Source organism: Natrix helvetica, assembly GCF_964273705.1.
Source record: "Natrix helvetica genome assembly, chromosome: 9".
Lineage (NCBI taxonomy): Eukaryota > Metazoa > Chordata > Lepidosauria > Squamata > Natricidae > Natrix > Natrix helvetica.
The window spans coordinates 1,418,032-1,434,627 of NC_138560.1; the positions used below are offsets into that span (position 1 = coordinate 1,418,032).

A 16,596-nucleotide genomic window follows, 5' to 3' on the forward strand; every position below is an offset into this window, starting at 1 on the left:
ATCAGAAATGAGATTTTAAAAATACAATTTACAAATATCTGTTTCTTCAACAAAGTAGCTAGATTCACATATCAAGCTAAACTATCTTTTCTTTTATCGATGGTTTATTGAATTGTTAAAATATTGGGGCAAATCCCTACAAATCACATTGTGGCTAGGTGCAAAGCCACTTAGGGTCGCCTCGAACCACAAGATAGGTGGCAAATAAATTTAATAATAATTAGCATGAACCTACATTGTACACTACCAAGGAGCTTGGGCACATCATACCAAACCAAAGTAGCCTCACTTCTTTGAAATATTTAGTCAGCAACCCAAAACTTTATTGGGATGCTTGAATTTAGTGGATTACACTGCAAACCACATGCATGGAAGTCGCAGGGCCAATGTTTTTGGTTTGACTAATGAGGCAATATGCTACAAAATACTTATTCATTACAGCAGCATCCCTATTTTGTTCCATTTATGCTATGCAACTTGATATGCAATTTGCTAGCATCGTTCCATTTTTTTACACTAAATGTGTGTGTTTCTCCAAGGACAAGGTAGGTTTTAGTAATTATAGCACCTTTGCAGAACATATAAATTATACAATTTAAACTTCATGTTTATATTTAGCAGCAAATTGCACCAACTTGAAGCAGTAACAAAGAGAGCTGGTTTGCTTTGAAATGCATAAGACCAAACAAAAACTTTGTAAGTTATCTGTCAGCACACAATGACTGAGTTGTTTCAGAAAAGAGAAGGCCAGCTAAAAGACAAGTGGTTTCTTGATAAGCTTATAAGGAAGGAATTCAATTTGACCAAAAGGAAAGGTAGGGAGATTGCCTAGGACCTAGGATAACTGGAATCTGAGTCATGGCAACTGGACTTTTCTTTTTCGGTTTGAAATTCGCTGCTTATCCCAGCAGATTCTTCGACCACATTAAAATGGCTCAGTTGTGCATTCCATCTCCATCAAAAGTAGGAAATTAATATTGGGATTAGGCTGCACGTGAAAATTTATCTGCTATGATGAGTCTGCAAGTAGCCAGTTCTATAGTTAAAAATAGTTAGAAACACTTACACCAAAGTGTTAGTTTGTTCCTGAAACACAATTCAAACTATTCATTCAATTGCTATTTGAGGACAAGGTCAAAATGACTCCATAAGAAATGCTGGCACTGTATGCCTTTTTAGACGGGTTTTAAGCTGCATCCTAAAATATTAGTAATATTTTTACAAATGCACTTACTTCCAAGTAAATATATTATTTAAAAAATAAGGCAACAATTACAAAAATAAAGTTAGGCACAGATTGACTGAGCTATAATATAAAAATATAAACTCGTTCACACTACTCAAACTTGATTGAACAAAATGCAATGAAATTTCATCAGAATACCACAGTTCATTTTACAAGACAAACATGAAACTGATCAAATCTCCTCAGGTTTCAGTTCAAACCCTAAACTATATTTAACTGAAAATTAGTGGGTTATATGTCTCTTCCTTATATCCTTCTCTCTTCAGCACCCCATTTTTTTCCTCCAGAAACCAAACAAAAAAGAAAAGGAAAAATCTGCACCTCTACAGAATACACAAAGAACCTTAGAAACAAGTATACATAACAACTTTTGAAAATCTTGCCACTAAGGATCTTACAGCCATCAAAAACTAAAAACATATAAAAATATCACTCGTCTTGCATTTTCTCCCTCTCAACTTTCAGCATGGAAAGTGAGTTCCTACAACCACGTGGGAACCATAAGGAAAATAAGCCATGGGTGAAGCTGCCTACTTAATGTATATAAAATGTTCTTGCAAAAGAACACACTAACATTTCCCTGCAAGAATGTGAATGGTAGTTAAAAGCAAGGTCTAAGGCTTCAGTCCATCCTGTGTGAAGGAATGGAAAAAAAGGAAACTATTTACTGCCACATCCTGAAAATCTGCTGTTGGCAGTATGTTCAGACCTTACCAGAGAGAGAGAGAGAGAGAGAGAGAGAGAGACAGAGAATATGCTCAGATGCAAATAAATCTACAATGGCCTTTTAGGATTAAAATTATTTATTTAATCAGTTTTACCCCCCCCAAAAAAATATCATTCTTAAGTATCAAGACTCTGCAAATAGTAAAGCTATGATTTCTCCAACATCATTTAGAATTAAAAATTCATGACTACCTCAGTGACAGAAATTATGATCATTGGCAGAATTAGTTCTGCAAAAGACTCATCGTTTAGATTGTGGTTGTACATAGTCTGATAAAATATATTATTTTGTATAAAAGGTTAGCAACCATCCCCAAAAAACAATGGTTTTGGAATCCATATCAATAATAAGAACTGATATCAAACATGGTAAAACAAAAACCTCAGAAATTAGACTAGAAGCTTATAAATATCAATGAACATTTGAACCAACTTTCATAAAAATATATATTTCCCATCCTATAAATGCTATTTAAGACACCTGATGATTACTAATCTCTCAAAAACCCATTTATATAAATGAAAATGTGGATTCATTTTAAGTGAGTGGCAGAGTCTTTGCCCTTGTAGACAGAGTAAACAGAATGCTCATTATTTGTCATTTGCATATTCTAATTCATTTGCTATGTAAGAATGATGTTTTGATGATTTCTTGACAAAGACAACAAGGGGGAAACAAAGGAAAATTGCTGAAATACTGTTATAATCTCAGATATACATCATTGGAAAATTCTGTTCCTGTCTTTTAGGATAAGTTCAAAGCCTCCTAAAGTAAAAGTGATTCTAATTTTCCAAAAGAAGGAACCTGAATATTCATGTCATGTCCACTACAAAGGCTACATTCCTCCAATTAAATTATTCAAACAGAACAATCAAGAGATTCTAAAGAAAAAGGCGATCCATCCTTGGGGAAGACGTAATAGCGAGAGCACGTGTGATCTGGAAGAATAAGCCTAAGGAGGCAAGCGGAGCCTTCACGCACCTCAACAGTCCACTGTAGAGAGATGAAGAGAATTTAGAAGAAGAATGTAAAGAGCATGTGCCTTAATGCAATAGGTCTTCTTCTTTTTTGCTGTGCTTTGGGTGGCTATTACAATAATGGGCCATTTTGTCTAGGCTTGGAAGCAAGGGGATATCCAGTCCAGTTTGACTTGGATGATGGAGCACAGTATCGCAGATTTTCCAGGATTGGGAAATTGAAAAAATAACATTTTGGAGAAGCATAACTGCTTCTGTAGTGTGGCCAAAAGAATTAGATGAATACATCCACAAAGTCACCAGAAGTTGAGCATGACTTGTGTCACGACATTTCCCCAAGTGTTTTGTTAAAGTAACATCAGCCTGATAAATTCTACCGCATCGAACAAATATCCCATTTACATTTGCAGCCACAAGGAAAGCCTCTTTTCGCTTCCTAAGCATTACTGACTTGCAGAGATGACGACTACAAATAGCCAAAGGTTGCTATTCTGCAGAGAGTTTGGAGATGTTGTTCCCAGGAGAGCCAGATGGAAGCAAAAAATGAGACACGCAGAAAACAGCACCTCATTTCTCCAACAATTTTATCGCTCACACACAGGTGGGCCCTAACGAAGGCTTATTTTGAGCATTATAATAAACCTAGGCAGAAAAGTGTGAAACCAATATTGGTCCGGCCATTTTTGGAAACAGGAAATGTAGGTGGGGGAAACAACATACTCACAATGGAAAGGTATGGACCCTGTCCCCCCAAATGCACCCTCAGTTCTGAAACTGACATGAATCCCAACATTCATTTCAGTTCTGCAGCAACACGAGCTCAACGTACAGGAAACTCCTTGACTTGTGACCTCAATCAAGCCCAACATTTTCAATGCTAAGCAAGGAATTTGTTAAGCGAGTCATGCCCCATTTTGGGACCTTTTAGCCATGGTTGTTAAGTGAACACTACAGATGTTAAGTGAATTGTGCGGTCATTAAAGCAAATCTGACTTCCCCCATTGATTTTGCTTGTTGAACACCAGCCGGGAAGATTGCGAATGGCGACCCCAGGACGGGACAACTGTCGTACCTACTTGCCAGTTGCCAACTGTCCGAATTTCGACCACATGGGGATCCTGCAACGGTTGTAAGTGTGAAAAACAGTTATAAGTCAACTTTTTTCAGCACCGTCGTAACTTCGAAATATCACAAAACAAACGGTCGTAAGATTTAAGGCTACCTGTATTCCAACATCTTCAACTTTAGGAGAGAGGAATTTCCACCTCCCTTGGAGAGCAGGGCTGGGAGAAGTCCCCCCTTCCCAGTGCCAAAGTAGGGCCACTTGGAATTCCAGCTGTCCGTCTGGGGGATCCAGGAACCCCCCAATTGCGGGTTCCCAGTTCCTGCCCAGCATTCCCAGAGCAAGACGGACACAAGTGGGAGCCTTCCCAGCCTCTCTCTGCTGCTCCAAACGGATCTGGCTGCTTTCTGATGGTTGACAGAGGTTAGTCGAGCCTCCCCCCACCCCCTTTCCAGCAAATGGTCCCTCCTTCCCAGCCCCCCCCCCACCCCTAATAGGCCTTTTGTCCCTCACACTTTATCTGGCTCTTCTCCCCTTTTACCTCAACTCCAGCCTCCCCCCCATTATGCCAAAACCGACACACACACCCGACCCCCTCCCTCCAGTCAGAGCACCCTGGGAACTCCAGGCCCCTCATTGTCTGGGTCCGCCCAGCACATCCAAGCCGGCCTCGGAATTCAGGCACCGGCGCTACCTTTGCAGGGAGGGCGGTATAAGACTGGGGGGGGGGCTCTTCTCCTCCCCCCACGAGGGAGCAGCCAGACGGACGCCCCCCCCCCAGCAGGGATGCCCCCTTCAGAGCCCGGGGCGGTCGGGAGGGGCGACCCATTTCCTCCTTCCCTCCCGCTCCCTCACTCGATGCTGCATCTCCCGAAGTGGGGGGGGACGACCCACCTGGCCCTCCCCAAGGCGGGGAAGGCTCTCCTCCCTCCCGCGCCGCGCCCCCTCCCGCAGAGGGGCGCCTCCCTTTCCCCACCCCCGCCCGCTGGCAGCGCTCCGGGGGGGGCGCCGTGGGGAGGGGTCTCCCCCGGAGATCCCCGCCTTCTCCCCCTCCCCTCCCCCATTGTTCCTGCGCGGGGCCGGGCCGAGGCGGCGGCGGCGGCGACAGGCGAGGCGACTCACCGGGTCGTGGGCGGCGGGGCCGGGCCAGGCCGGGCTCTCGGGGCGGGGCGGACGAGGACCCGAAGCGGCGGCGGCGGCGGCGGCGAGGGCGGAGGAGGCGGCGCCATATTCCTCCCTCCCTCCCTCCCTCCTCGCTCGCCCGCCCGCCCTTCCTGCCTCCCTTCAACCGGCCGCCGCGAGGGAGGAAGGGGGAGGCCGGGCGGCGGCGGAGGCCGTCGGGGAGAGGCGGCGGGGGAGGCCGAGGAGGCGCCTCAGGCTGAGAGGAGGCGGCGGCGGCGGCGGCACCATCGACTGAGGGAGAAGCGACAGGGCGCGGGGCCGCGTGCGTCTCCAGCGGGGCGGGGGGCAGCCGCGCGCGCTCCGAGACGCTAACGCGCACGCGCGCCCAAAGCAGGCCGAGCCTTTGCGCAGGAGCCGCGGCTCGCGCCGCCGGCAGAGCCTGAGAGCGAGCAGGGAGGGGGCGGGGCAGAAAGGGGGGCGGGGCCGACGCTACGGGCCAAGCAGCAGCAGCAGCAGGCGAGGACGCGGGCGCGTCCCCGGAACAGAGAGAAAAGCGCCTGCGCCCGGGTAGCCCCGCCTCCCACCGTCTGCGCCGGGGGAGGGGGGTGCGGGGCTCCCTATGTGGGGAGGGGGCGAGTGCGCGCACGGAGGCGCGCGCGGTGAAGGGAGGGGGCGGGGAAGAAGGATGCGCGCGCCGTCTGTCCGTGGCCTCGCGCGGGCCGGAGGGGCGCAGCCGGAGTCGGCTGCGCGGCGGTGGCGGTGGCGCGCTCTCGCTCGCTCGCTCGCTCCTGGGCGGGATCGCTCTATCTTCTGGAAGGAGTGGTCCACGCACCCCGGCCCAGCCACCGCGCCACCCCCGTGGAGGGTCCTCCGGGCGCCTCCCTGGAGAAAAAAGGGGTATTATTGCCGCCGCCGCTGGGCTTTTGTTCCGGGAGCGCCTCGCCGGCCACGGCGCTCTTCCTCCGCCCGGCCGTTCTGGGCTGATTCGTCCTCCCAGCCGGGACTGATTTCCAGCCTTTGGTGGGCAGCCCCAGGGGTCTCTAGTGCCTTGGGACCCCCGAGCCAAGCCCTGGCTCTGGAGGAGGCTCCGATGCTGTGGAAGGGCAAGGACGGAGGGGTCCCTGGTGTCTCCGAAAACGGAGGAGGACGAGTAGGTTGCCCTCTGAGCTTGCCGGCTTTCTTGCAGACGTTTCATGACCCAACTAGGGGACATCATCAGGGTTAGAAGGGAGGGGGTTTGCCCTCTGTTTATATACTAGTAGTAGCTTTGCCTTGTAAGTGTGGATGGGGTGATGTTTTTTTCTTGGTAATTAAACAGAGCAATCCCCCTCTTTTAGCACTGATGATGTTCCCTAGTTGGGTCATGAAATGTCCGCAAGAAAACCACCCAGCTCAGGGAGCATCATAGTCGTCGTTCTCCGTTTTCCAAGGTGCCAACTTGGCACTGCTTCTGGGCAAATAGATACCCTCCTGGATAGAAACCTGGGCTGCACCCTCGCCAACACCATTTTTATTTTCTATAAATTTCTCTAAGCTTCAATGAGGCCCAGAGGCATTTTTTATGAATTAAGACAGTGGTGGGAAGCGATGCTTTGCTCTGCAGTGAACCAGTTTCTCATTTCATATTTCATGTTAATTAAAAACCTTTGCAAAACCAAGTCGGATAGAACAGGGAACCCATCATACACACACAGGAAGGCTGCATGATTCGTCCCTGCCTGATTCAGGCTGGGAATCTACAATGTTTGGGGGTCCCATCACAACCAGACACCTGGTTTATATTTTATGGTAAACTGGTTTGCTTAAATCAGAATTGATTAAATAAAAGAATAACAGCAGAGTTGATCCAGAGTGTTAACTCACAACCAATTTCACATATATTATCTATGTTAGATCAGTCAATCGATCAGAATAGAGCTGGAAGGGGCCTTGGAGGTCTTCTAGTCCAACCCCTGATCAACCCTCTACCATTTCAGACAGGTGGCTGTCCAGTCTCTTCTTAAAGACCTCCAGGGATGGAGCAGCTTCTGGTGGCAAGCTGTTCCACTAGTTGATTGTCCTCATTTAATTCCAGGTTGCTTCTCTCCATGAATAGTTTCCATCCATTGTTTCTTGCCTGCCTTCTGTGGTTTTGGAAAATAGGTTGACACCCCCCCCCTTTCTTTGGGGCAACCGCTCAAATGCTGGAGTACTGCTACCATGTCATGCAGGATGACCTACAGACAAGTTTTCCACAGCAAAAGAAAAATCAACCAAAAAGATCAACTACTTTTCAGCCAAAGTCCATGGTTTAGATGTGACTTTTCAGGATTTAAAACAATTCTTCTTACTCCGACTTGCAGATAGCTGGATTAGAAACCTACCTTGTCACAAACCTGAGCTTTGCCCAGAAATCTTTAAAATAAACAAGCAAAGCAAATATGGTTGTCCCCATGGGCATTCTATGGAGGGCAAGTGACATTCCAGATGGCACAAAGTTGTGGCTGGGACCTGAGACTCTGCCTCTCCCAGCTGCCCTCCAAAAGAGATGGACTTCAGCTCTGGAATGGGATTTCACACAGTCTTTCCTTGGTCTTTTTAATGGCAGATGATGAGGACTTTGTGTTCTGCCATGAAGTGTGGTCTCTTCCAAACTCATTTCAGAACAGGGCCCCAAATCTCCCAGAATTCCCCAGGTGATGCCAAGAATCACAATCTTGGCAAAGCGGTTATGATGCCCACTCCCATCCACCTAGCTTCGTACTTACCACAACGTTTCAGGAAGCTGCACTCCCATGTTTCTCAGAATGCTTAATTCAGGCAATCCTGGACTTATGGCCATTTGTTTTAAGTGTCAGCCACTGGCCTACATTTACAGTCATTTGCAGTATCCTGTGTTCAGATGACTGCGTTCTACGATGGTTTTGCAGGAAACCAACACTCATTTCCAGTTTATAGCAAAACCAGCTCATTGATTTGTTAAAGTTGCTAAAAAAAATCGTAAAATTGCATCAGTCATATAGATGTGACAAATGTGATGATTTACAACCATGATGGGCAGGTTCCGTTATAGACATAAGCAGAGGACTACTTATGATTAAAATATTCATTACAAGGCAAATTAATATAGATATATAGGCCATTCCTTCCTGATGATTTGCAAACCCACCCTCTAATGAAGGTAAGGAGGGAATTGTGGGATGGTGCCCAGAAGTGGCTACAGGTAATCCTCGACTTATGGCCACAATGGAGTCCAAAATTTCCATTGCTAAGCAAGAGAGTTGTTAAATGTGTTTTGCCTCATTTTACAACTTTATTTGCCACAGTTGTTAAGTGTATCCCTACAAAGTTAGTCGCACAGAATCCGGCTTCCCCATTGTCTTTGCTTGTCAGAAAGTCACAAAAGGGGTTGACCCCAGGGCACTGCAACTGTCATAAATATGTGTCAATTGCCAAGTGTCCAAATAGTTCTGTGATGAGGACGCTTCAAGGGTCGTAAGTGTGAAAATGGTCATAAGTCACTGTTTTCAGTGCCGTTGTAGCTTTGAACGGCCACTAAACAAGCAGTTGTAAGTCAAGGACTACCTGTAGTACACAATACCAGGAGTCTACATTCAAATGGAAGTAACAGCAGTTTTGGACTTGCTGAAGCCCTGGGGAACCAAATTGTTCTTGAGGCTGACAAAAGAAATACCCTTTGGGGCAGGAGATGCTCAACAACGGCCCACCTCCATTATTTGAGTTTATTGTTATCTTGTTCCTATGCATGGGATGTTAAAAGTTTATGAAGTTCTCAAGCTAGAAATCCATCACTGTGACATTTCTCTTATTCCCTCTAGACCACAGCACCCTCTTGCGTTAGGGCTCCGAAACCTTGGGCCTACAAGGCCCGACTGAGCCTGGGGCTCAAGTCCGGGCCGGGCAGCGCCAGGGGCATCATTCGCTCAGCTTTCTTCTGCCACACGAGTCCCCGGCTTCGCGTGAACCTCGCGGAACACGGGCTCCCCCTACTGGAGGCAACCGGCACCTTCCCCCCAACAAACCAAAGAAATTACAGCTTCCGGCATGCAGCGCAGCCGTCGCGTGGTCCGCACGGCCGGGAAAACAACCCTATAGGCTCCTTGCCTGCGCAAAGCCTGACGGGAGTTCCTCCATTCCTAGGCGCTCTTCCGGTTCCTTCCCTCCTTTAGACTACAATTCCCGGCGGGCTGAGCGCTTGGCAGCCGCCCTGTCGGATATCCCGTAGGAAGGCAGAATAGAGTCGGGGGGCTGAAGCAGCTTCCCGGGGGCTCTGCGGGCAGCAGCGGTAGGAGGGAGACTCGGGGGCCATCATGGTAAGGAGGGGCGGGAGTCTCTTTAAAGGAGGCGGGGGGGGTCACTGGAGCAGTGGGGGAGGGAAAGAAACGTGGGGGGGATTCTTGCTTGGGGTCGTAATAAACCCTAATAATGCCTTTATTTTGGTCGGGCGGAGCGACTGGGGGGGGCTCAGCGTGGCCATAAGCCCCCTCAGGCCATGTCATATTTCTAGGGGCCACCCAAGCGTAGATTCCCCAATCCTCCCCCTTCCCTGCGTCTCCCCCCCCCCCAGTTTCCAGCAGCCAAAATAATAAACTTTATTCCCATTTATCACAAAATCTGTCAACCAGCAGAGACTCTGGGGGTTGGGGTGGAATCCCTGGGGTAAATGAGGCTCAGAAAGGGGGCTAGGGGCAACCCCCCCTCCTGTCCTGGATCTGTACAACAGCCCTGAAAGGTAGGCTAATGATATTTTGCTAGGGATGTCCCGTCCCCCCCTCTTCCCCAGCCAACATGATAAAAAATGTAGAAGCAGTGAAATCCAACCTAAAGGAAGTCCTTGACTTAGGACCACAATTCGGCCCAAATTTTTGTGGTTAAGCAGGACATTTGTTGGCTTGAGTTTTGCTCCATTTTACGACCATTCTTGCCCCAGTGGTTAAATGAATCAATGCTGTTTCTAAGTTAGTTTGTTAATTGAATCTGGCTTCCCCGTGGAGTTTTGCTTGCCAGAAGGTCGCAAAAGAGGGGTCCATGTAACCCCGGGATACTGCGACCGTCATAAATATGAGTCAGTGGCCAAGCGTCTGAATCTTGATCACATGACTATGGGGATGTTGCAATGGTCGTAAGTGTGAAAATCGTTCATAGGTCACTTTTGTTCCGGGCCGCTGTATCTTTGAACGGTCGCTAAATGAATTGTTGTAAGTCAAGGACTACCTATATTGGGAAAATTCCCTTGATCTTAACACCCACATCCCTGCAAAAAAACACCTTTTTTAAAATTTGGCAAAGAAGTCGTTGCTGTGCTACTTTCTTGCAAAGTGGCTGTTTCCTGATTAACCAGGACATAAATCTGCTTGCCTTATTCCTGGAATCAAAAGAAAACATGTATTTTGTGGTGTTGTAAGAGATCACAAACTGTTGGCCTTTTTGCTGTTTGTGCTGGGCTGGCTTTCTTGTTTAGGGTGGGTCACTTCCCTATCTAAGCTCCACAGTTGGAAAACGGAGCTAAGCAAAAAAAAATGGGGTCAGGCTAGCAAGGTTTTTGCAATCCTTTTGAGGGGTGGGATGGGGAAATGCCCCTTTCTCCAGTATACAATTCATGCAGCAAAAGGTGGCAAAAGAAAGCAGGCAGTAATTAGATCTGCTAAATGGAGACCAAAGAGGAAACAAATGGTTTTATTGCAGGCGCCTGATGTTAGTGTTAAATTTAGGTTTTACCGACAAAAGAAATAGAGACTAGCATAGATCTATTTCAAGCTATTTAGCTCTCATCAGCTAGTCCCACCCTTTAGATCAGCAACTTTAAGACTTGTGGACTTTAACTCTCAGAATTCAAGTCTTAAAGTTGCCAAGGTTGGAGACCCCTGCTTTATATAGAATAGAATAGAATAGAATAGAATAGAATAGAATAGGGAATGGAAATAGAATTAGAATAGGAATAGGAACATAACAGAATAGAATAGGGAATGGAATGGAAATAGAATTAGAATAGAATGGATAGAATAGAATAGAATTCTTTATTGGCCAAGTGTGATTGGACACACAAGGAATTTGTCTTTGGTGCAGATGCTCTCGTACATAAAGAAAAATAAAACACATTCATCAAGACTCATAAGACACAAGATTTAGTGATAGTCAAGGTTACCAATAAGCTATCAAATCATGCTAGGAAACAAATAAAAACAATATAAGTCTAAAAATACAAGTATGAGAGCTAAAGATGAGAGCTAAACAGCTTGAAATAGATCTATACTACTCTCCCTTTATTTCTTTTGTCAGTTAAAAACATACATTTTAACACAAAAAAATGGTTTTGTCGCGAAAGCCCCTGGATTGAGGCTGAAAGGCAAAAGCTGAAGCCCCGTATGCTCCTCCGTCCCATTATTGGGTAGACCAGGTTGTCCTAATAGACTGCTCCCACCAGAGAGAAAAAACACCCCTGATGTGAGCTAGAGGATCCCTGCACCCTCAGGAGTTCTGTGTTGCAAGTGGGAGCCTCTCACTGCTGGCAGATAAACGATGTTTGGATTCAGGGCATGTTTGTTGATCCTCTTTTACAGATCCGCTTCATCCTGATTCAGAACCGGGCCGGCAAAACTCGTCTGGCCAAGTGGTACATGCAGTTTGACGATGACGAGAAGCAAAAGCTGATTGAGGAGGTGCACGCAGTGGTTACCGTCCGAGATGCCAAGCACACAAATTTTGTGGAGGTAGTACCTTTCTGGCCTTATTTATTGATTAGGTTTTTTTTTTATCCTGCCTTTGTTGTTTATCCAAATAACTCAAGGCAATGAATATACATCATAATCCTTCCTCCTGTTTTCCCTACAACAACAACCCTGTGAGGTAGGTTGGGCTGAGAGAGAGCATGACTGGCCCAAAGCCCCCCATCCGGCTTTCATGCTTAAGATGAAACTGGAACTCAAGGGGACGTGGTGGCTCAGTGGCTAAAATGCTGAGCTTATCAATCAGAAAGGTCAGCAGTTCAGTGGTTCAAATCCCTAGTGCCGCGTAACGGAGTGAGCTTCTGTGACTTGTCCCAGCTTCTGCCAACCTAGCCGTTCGAAAGCACGTAAAAAATGCGAGTAGAAAAATAGGCACCACCTTTGGTGGGAAGGGAACAGCGTTCCGTGCGCCTTTGGCATTTAGTCATGCCGGCCACATGACCACGGAGACGTCTTCGGACAGCGCTGGCTCTTCGGCTTCGAAACGGAGATGAGCAGCGCCCCCTGGAGTCGGGAATGACTAGCACATACGTGCGAGGGGAACCTTTACCTTTCAAACTCCCCACCTCCCTCCATTGGCCAAAGTCAAGTAGTAGAACTCCCAGAGGAATTCTGGGAGTTCTACTTCCATAAGTATTAAAGTTGCCAAGGTTGTCGACTCCTGCTTTAGAAGACCTCATCAAACCTTCTCAAGCCAGCAGATACTTGTGGACACCATGTCCTCCATCATGACAAAATGCCAGCCCCGAATTGTGACGGTGGGGTCAACAATCCCACTCCCCAACACTTAGTGTCTGTGTCAAAATGTGCCTACAATGGAGATTTATTTCGCTGATTTCCCAGCTGCGATAAATGAAGTAAAAAGAATTATATTTACGGCTTAGGCACACATTTGTAATCTTCCTGTGAAGATTTCGATATTCTATGCGTTGAATTTTACTCCCGGGCTCCTTTTTCACTGAAATATGAAATGTGACATACCATCAATAAAAGCCGAGAGACGGAAGGATAAGGCTGGTGAAGCCCACGGTTGCCTGTGAGCCATTTAACCAAAGGGCTGATTCCATCAAGATATTTGTGTGTGTATGTGTGTTGGGAAGGGGATCCTGGTTTGATGGTGGACCCACCAGATAAGGCCAGCCTTCCCCCATCCTTGACCAGCAAACGAGCGCCAATGTTGGTTTCCTCTCCCCTGATGGTGGTTTGCTTTCCTCTCTCCAGTTCCGAAACTTCAAGATCATCTACCGACGTTACGCGGGGCTCTACTTCTGCATCTGCGTGGACGTGAACGACAACAATTTAGCTTATCTCGAGGCCATTCACAACTTTGTGGAGGTGAGTGTGGGCCTGTCCAGCTGCAAAGCAGGCCTGTGTCACACACACACACACACCCCGGCAGCCCTGTCAACATCTGTCTTGGCTTCGAAGCCGTGTCTGAAATACTACCCTTCTGGATGAGTGGATAAAAGAATGACGCAGGCAGTCCTCAAATTACAACAGTTTGCTTAGTGACCATTCGAAGTTAGAATGTGCTTTTCATACTTATGACCATTGCAGCATTCCCAGCGTTACGTGATCAAAATGACAGACTGACTCGTGTTTATGATGATTATAATGTCCCAGGATTGCGTGATCTTCTTTTGCGACCTTCTGACGAGCAAAGTTAACGGGGAAGCCAGATTCACTTAATAACCGTGTCACTAAACCGCAGTGATTCACTTAACGATGGTGACCAGAAAGGTTGTAAATGGGGGATAAAACTCATTGAACAGCTGCTTCGCTTAGCGACAGAAATGTTGGGCTCAAGTTGTAAGTTGAGGGCTACTTGAATCTCTGAAACGACCTGACAGGGCATGGGTTATAGTAATAGTATAGTAATAGAAATAAGGTGGCAGCTTCTCACTCCTTGTTGCTAGAAGAGCTGCGGTGGCACAGAGGTTAGAATGCAGGATTGTAGGCTAACTCTGCCCACTGCCAGGAGTTCGATCCTGACCAGCTCAAGGTTGACTCAGCCTTCCGTCCTTCCAAGGTTGGTAAACTGAGGACCCAGATTGTTGGGGGCCAGAGGCTGTCTCTGTAAACCACTTAGAAGGCTGGAAAGCCCTATGAAGTGAGATATAAGTCTAAGGGCTATTTTCCTTCCTTCCTTCCTTCCTTCCTTCCTTCCTTCCTTCCTTCCTTCCTTCCTTCCTTCCTTCCTTCCTTCCTTCCTGCACAGTGGTTAGAATGCAGAATTGCAGGCAAGCTCTGCCCACAGTCTAGAGTTCAATCCTGACCAGCTGAAGGTTGACTCAGCCTTCCGTCCTTCCGAGGTGCGTCAAATGAGGACCCAGATTGTTGGGGGGAAAGAGGCTGACTCTGTAAACTGCTTAGAGGGCTGGAAAGCCCTGTGAAGCGGGATATAAGTCTAAGGGCTATTGCTCCTCTTCTGACGCTGAGACTGTGCAGAGCTTTTTCCATTACTTGTGACCCCGACCAGTTTCTCCTCCCCATCTTCTCTTCGCCTTTGATCCCCGCAGAAAAGAACTAGTCCATAAAACGGGCTCACCGTGTTCCTGGTGCCTCTCGCAGGAACAGCATGTCCTCTCCCTGCCAACAATGTACCTGGCAAGGTGTTCTTGGCCACCGGGGTTGCATCCCACTTCCTCCTCCTCCTCAGGGTTTCAAGTGGGATCTCTTGCGCAGGGCTGAGGTATCCCCTCCAACCTCCCTCTTCTCTCTCCTCAGGTTTTGAACGAGTACTTTCACAACGTCTGCGAGCTCGACCTGGTCTTCAACTTCTACAAGGTGGGAGTTCATGACTTGACTTGTTTTGAAGGCAACCGTTTGGTGTCAGACCTGCCCCAATCTGATCCTTCAGCAAAGAGAAACCCTTGACTCCGTTGGGTTAAGGCAAAGGGCTCTTTTACTAAGGATGTTGGCTGCAGGAAAGTCAAACCAGCTTGGTGGATACAAAAATAAGGTGTAGGTTTGACCCCCCACCCCCACCCCATCCCTTCTCCCCACCCCCGTGACCAGTCCGTTTCCAGCCAACTAGAGCTCCGCAAGATGTTTTGAAAACTGACTCGTATTTATGGCGATGGCATATCCCAGGGTCACGTGATCCCCATTTGCGACCTTTTAACAAGCAGGAAAAGCAGATTTGCTTAAGAACCTTGTTACTAACTTAATCCATGCAGTGAGTCACTTAACAACGGTGAAAAGCAAGGTCGGATAGCCGGGTAAAACTCAACATCCGTCTCGCTTAGCATGGAATTTGGGGACTCCCTTGTGGTTGTAAGTGGAGGATGGCCTGTTTTCCAGAGGGCGGGGGCCACAGCAGGAAAAGCTGAAATTCTTCAGCGAACAGGATGCAAAAGATGCAAATTTATCAAATTTGCTTATTTGCCGCTCATTCAAGGCCACTCAGCTGGACAGACTCCCGATAAGCTGCTCTCAGGCCGGCGACCATTCTCGGTGGGGGCCTTCTGCGTGGGACCCTTTGCCCCCTTCCCCATTTCAGCATCCCCCTCTGCTCCTTTGCAGGTCTACACGGTGGTGGACGAGATGTTCCTTGCTGGGGAAATCCGGGAAACGAGCCAGACAAAGGTGTTGAAGCAGCTGCTGATGCTGCAGTCGTTGGAATGATTTGGGTGGGTGGGTGTCTCATCCGCTGCCTCTTTGGGGTCCTCTTCTTCCACCGACCCAGCTGCTTCCTGCCAGCCCTTCCTCTCTTCCCCTCCAGCAACCCGAATCACAGATTTGCTCGCTCCGTAACCCAGAGCTGAAGGCTGGCAGGGAGGAAGCGTTTGGGGAAGGGGCTCCGTTGGGGTGTCTCTTCCGTTGGTCCCCCTCCCTGCCTGGGAAGTGGGGTGCCTGTGGAAGAGAGAGAGCTGGCATATTGGGGCTGGCTCGCCTCTTTGGTCAAGGGGGGGAGGGGAGGATTTGGAGAGGAGGGAACTCCTATCCTCCCTGCCACCCACCCACCTATCCTTGCCATTTGATCTCCCACTGCTCTCCACTCTCCCTGTTGCTGGTCTGCTGCCCCCTCCCCTTCTGGCCATCCATGTCAATGTGTTGTGCTGCATCTGCAGAAGAGGGACCATGTCTGTCTGTGTGTGTGTGTGTCTGTGTGTGACTACAGGCACCTGTAATAAATGGATTTGAGCGATTCAACTGCCAGTAAAGCGGTGTCTTGAAATAAATCATCCATCCAACACTGAAAAGAGAGAAGTTGCTCATTTAAATCCTGGCCTATTTCTGGGGGGGACAATGCAGCGCCCCCTCCCCAGCCCACGTTCACCTCCATGAATCGAACAGATCCAATTAATTACGTTTTTGTTTCGGTGTTTTCTATGTGCCAGACCGAGAACTGCTAGACAAAAGGGAGCACCATGTTGCCAAAATTTATGAACCCTTTCTGTAAAATTTGGCAGTCTTCCACTCCTTTTATGCCTCTTTCTCCTTGCTGGACCTGAAAGGGGAAAAATAAATTAGTCCAAGGCCGAGTTTCTCAACCAAAATTAAATTTAATAAGGAAATAAAGGACCAAAATGTCAGGAACTTTTAACCTGTATGGCCTTCAGCTCCCAGTAGTCTCCCAATAGCATGTTTGAGGATGTGTGGACTTCGACTCCCAGAATTCCCCAACCAGCATGAGGCAAGCTGGCTGGGGAATTCTGGGAGTTGAAGAACTGAAGAAGCTTCTTGGATGAGAAGTGAAACAACTTCAAGGAAAAATAAAGTCCAGTTGCCTC

General features: G+C 47.7%; 2 protein-coding genes across 2 annotated transcripts in view; one reads left to right on the top strand and one right to left on the bottom strand.

Moving 5' to 3' along the window:
• Nucleotides 1-5,511, bottom strand: part of ARHGAP35 (Rho GTPase activating protein 35) — a 46,481-nt gene extending 40,970 nt beyond the window's left edge. The window contains exon 1 of the mRNA XM_081962231.1: nt 5,136-5,511. The gene's annotated coding sequence lies outside the window, so the exon portion shown is untranslated. The remainder of the gene's footprint in view (nt 1-5,135) is intronic.
• Nucleotides 5,512-9,286: 3,775 nt separating this feature from the next.
• AP2S1 (adaptor related protein complex 2 subunit sigma 1) lies at nt 9,287-16,072 on the top strand. The gene is made up of 5 exons (XM_081961593.1): nt 9,287-9,448; nt 11,696-11,845; nt 13,082-13,195; nt 14,588-14,647; nt 15,386-16,072. Exons 1-5 carry the CDS (start codon nt 9,446-9,448, stop codon nt 15,485-15,487), a joined length of 429 nt encoding a protein of 142 aa, XP_081817719.1. The 5' UTR covers nt 9,287-9,445; the 3' UTR covers nt 15,488-16,072.
• The last annotated feature ends 524 nt before the right edge of the window (nt 16,073-16,596 follow it).

Bases quoted from the DNA above. Each gene is read 5' to 3' on its own strand.
- AP2S1 (XM_081961593.1), top strand. The intron at 13,196-14,587 runs GTGAGTGTGGGC...CTCTCTCCTCAG, and splicing joins CCATTCACAACTTTGTGGAG to GTTTTGAACGAGTACTTTCA. The intron at 14,648-15,385 runs GTGGGAGTTCAT...GCTCCTTTGCAG, and splicing joins TGGTCTTCAACTTCTACAAG to GTCTACACGGTGGTGGACGA.